The following is a 1653-nucleotide window of genomic DNA, read 5'->3' on the forward strand; positions in this document are numbered from 1 at the left end:
TCTTCTCTTTGGCATTTCATATCTGTTACTTATTTATTTGTCAAAATTTAAACTATACATTGAGAAAGGGCAAAACTTACTGTATAGAAATTATACCTCGCCCTAACTGGTTTGGCTCAGTGGATAGAGCATCGGCCTGTGGACTGAAACGTCCCAGGTTGAATTCCGGTCAAGGGCATGTGCCTTGGCACATCCCTAGTAGGAGGTGTGCAGAAAGCAGCTGATTGATGTTTCTTTCTCATCAATGTTTCTCTCTCTCCTTCCCTCTCTCTTCCTCTCTGTAAAAAATCAATAAAATATATATTTTTTAAAAGTCACTCTGTCACTTAGCTCTGTGACTTATGGGAACTCACGTAATCTCTCTGTGCATCAATGTCTTTATTTGTGAAATAGAATAAAAGAAGCATAAGGCTTCTATGAGAAATAAAATAGTTAAAATGTAAAATATTTGGAACAGAGTCTAACACATTGTATACAGTCTCTAGAAATGTTAGTTATTGTTAAAAATATGGTTATTATGTGATGCATTTCTTATTGAGATTATGTTTTGGATAAAAAGTATTTCAAATGAAAAATTATTATTGTGACTTTCTAGTCTAGGTATTGCCTACATTTTACAGCTGTTTCCTTTCTTTCCCATGCCCCTGACAGGGATTACCTCAATGACAAAGCCTTATGGAGCAAGTGCAGGGAGCCCAAAAACGTGGTGTCCTGGAATCTGACCCTCTTCTCCATCCTGCTCATCATAGCAGTGTTCCAGATGCTTCTCTGCACCATCCAGGTGGTTAACGGCCTCCTGGGGACCCTGTGTGGAGACTGCTGTGGGGTAAGTTGAGGTCTTTGTCCTTACTCCTCAGGATGGGAAGCCAAGGCTGGCCTCCAGCACTAGTGGAATGACAGAGTGGAGAGGGTCACAGTTACAGAAAGCCACAGCCACGCTGGATAGTCTGGCAGTCCCCTCTGTCAACCCAGGGAACAGTGACATTGTGTTGCTGGAACCCAGAAACTCTGTCCTCTGTGCATGTTAACATCCAGGCACAAGTTGACCCAAATTTTTAGCTCACATCCAGTTGACCATAGTCCTGGAGGCAAAGGACTGGGTATGCATAGAGAAATGTGCAGTGATGTCATGTGAAAGTCCCTGGGAAATGGGCATGTGTCGCTGTAGCGCATCACAGCCTGGCCTGAAAGGTTCTCCCCATTTCCTAACTAGAGCTACAGAGTGGGTTAAAGTTGCCACATAATATATGGTATAGGCTCCAGGGAAAGAACAGAACACACCAATGAAAAATCTGTATTTTTATAATCCAGATGAGAGACATAGTTATGTAGGAGAAAGCATTGAGAATTGAATATAGGTAACCAGTAAGTGGCAAGAGTAATCTGTAGAACAGGGGTAATGAGAAGGGGAAAAGGGAAAGGGAAAGCAAGCAAAAGGACAGTAATAATAACAACAATAATAATATAATTAACTTTTTCTGTCTTATAGGGATATAGAAGAGTTTAAACCACTGTGATGACCTTCATTACTCAATGGCATGCTGAAAGACACATTAAACTTAACCTTCTCTCTTTGGGGTTGTCAGTTTCCCTGCTTTCACACTGTCCAAGCTTAGGGTGGACACAGTTATTCTGTCTCCTTTCCAACCAGCT

The 1653-nt window shown here is 41.4% G+C and overlaps 1 protein-coding gene across 1 annotated transcript in view; it reads left to right on the forward strand.

Annotated features, from left to right (window-relative positions):
• LOC102757001 (transmembrane 4 L6 family member 4) overlaps positions 1 to 826 on the forward strand; it is a gene marked incomplete at its 3' end in the record, with an annotated part of 19552 nt that extends 18726 nt beyond the window's left edge. Inside the window, exon 4 of the mRNA XM_006772585.1 lies at positions 652 to 826. Coding sequence (XP_006772648.1) covers positions 652 to 826 — 175 coding nt within the window. The remainder of the gene's footprint in view (positions 1 to 651) is intronic.
• Positions 827 to 1653: the final 827 nt, after the last annotated feature.

The sequence above is a fragment of the Myotis davidii genome, unplaced genomic scaffold, assembly GCF_000327345.1.
Source record: "Myotis davidii unplaced genomic scaffold, ASM32734v1 scaffold766, whole genome shotgun sequence".
In the NCBI taxonomy this organism is placed as follows: domain Eukaryota; kingdom Metazoa; phylum Chordata; class Mammalia; order Chiroptera; family Vespertilionidae; genus Myotis; species Myotis davidii.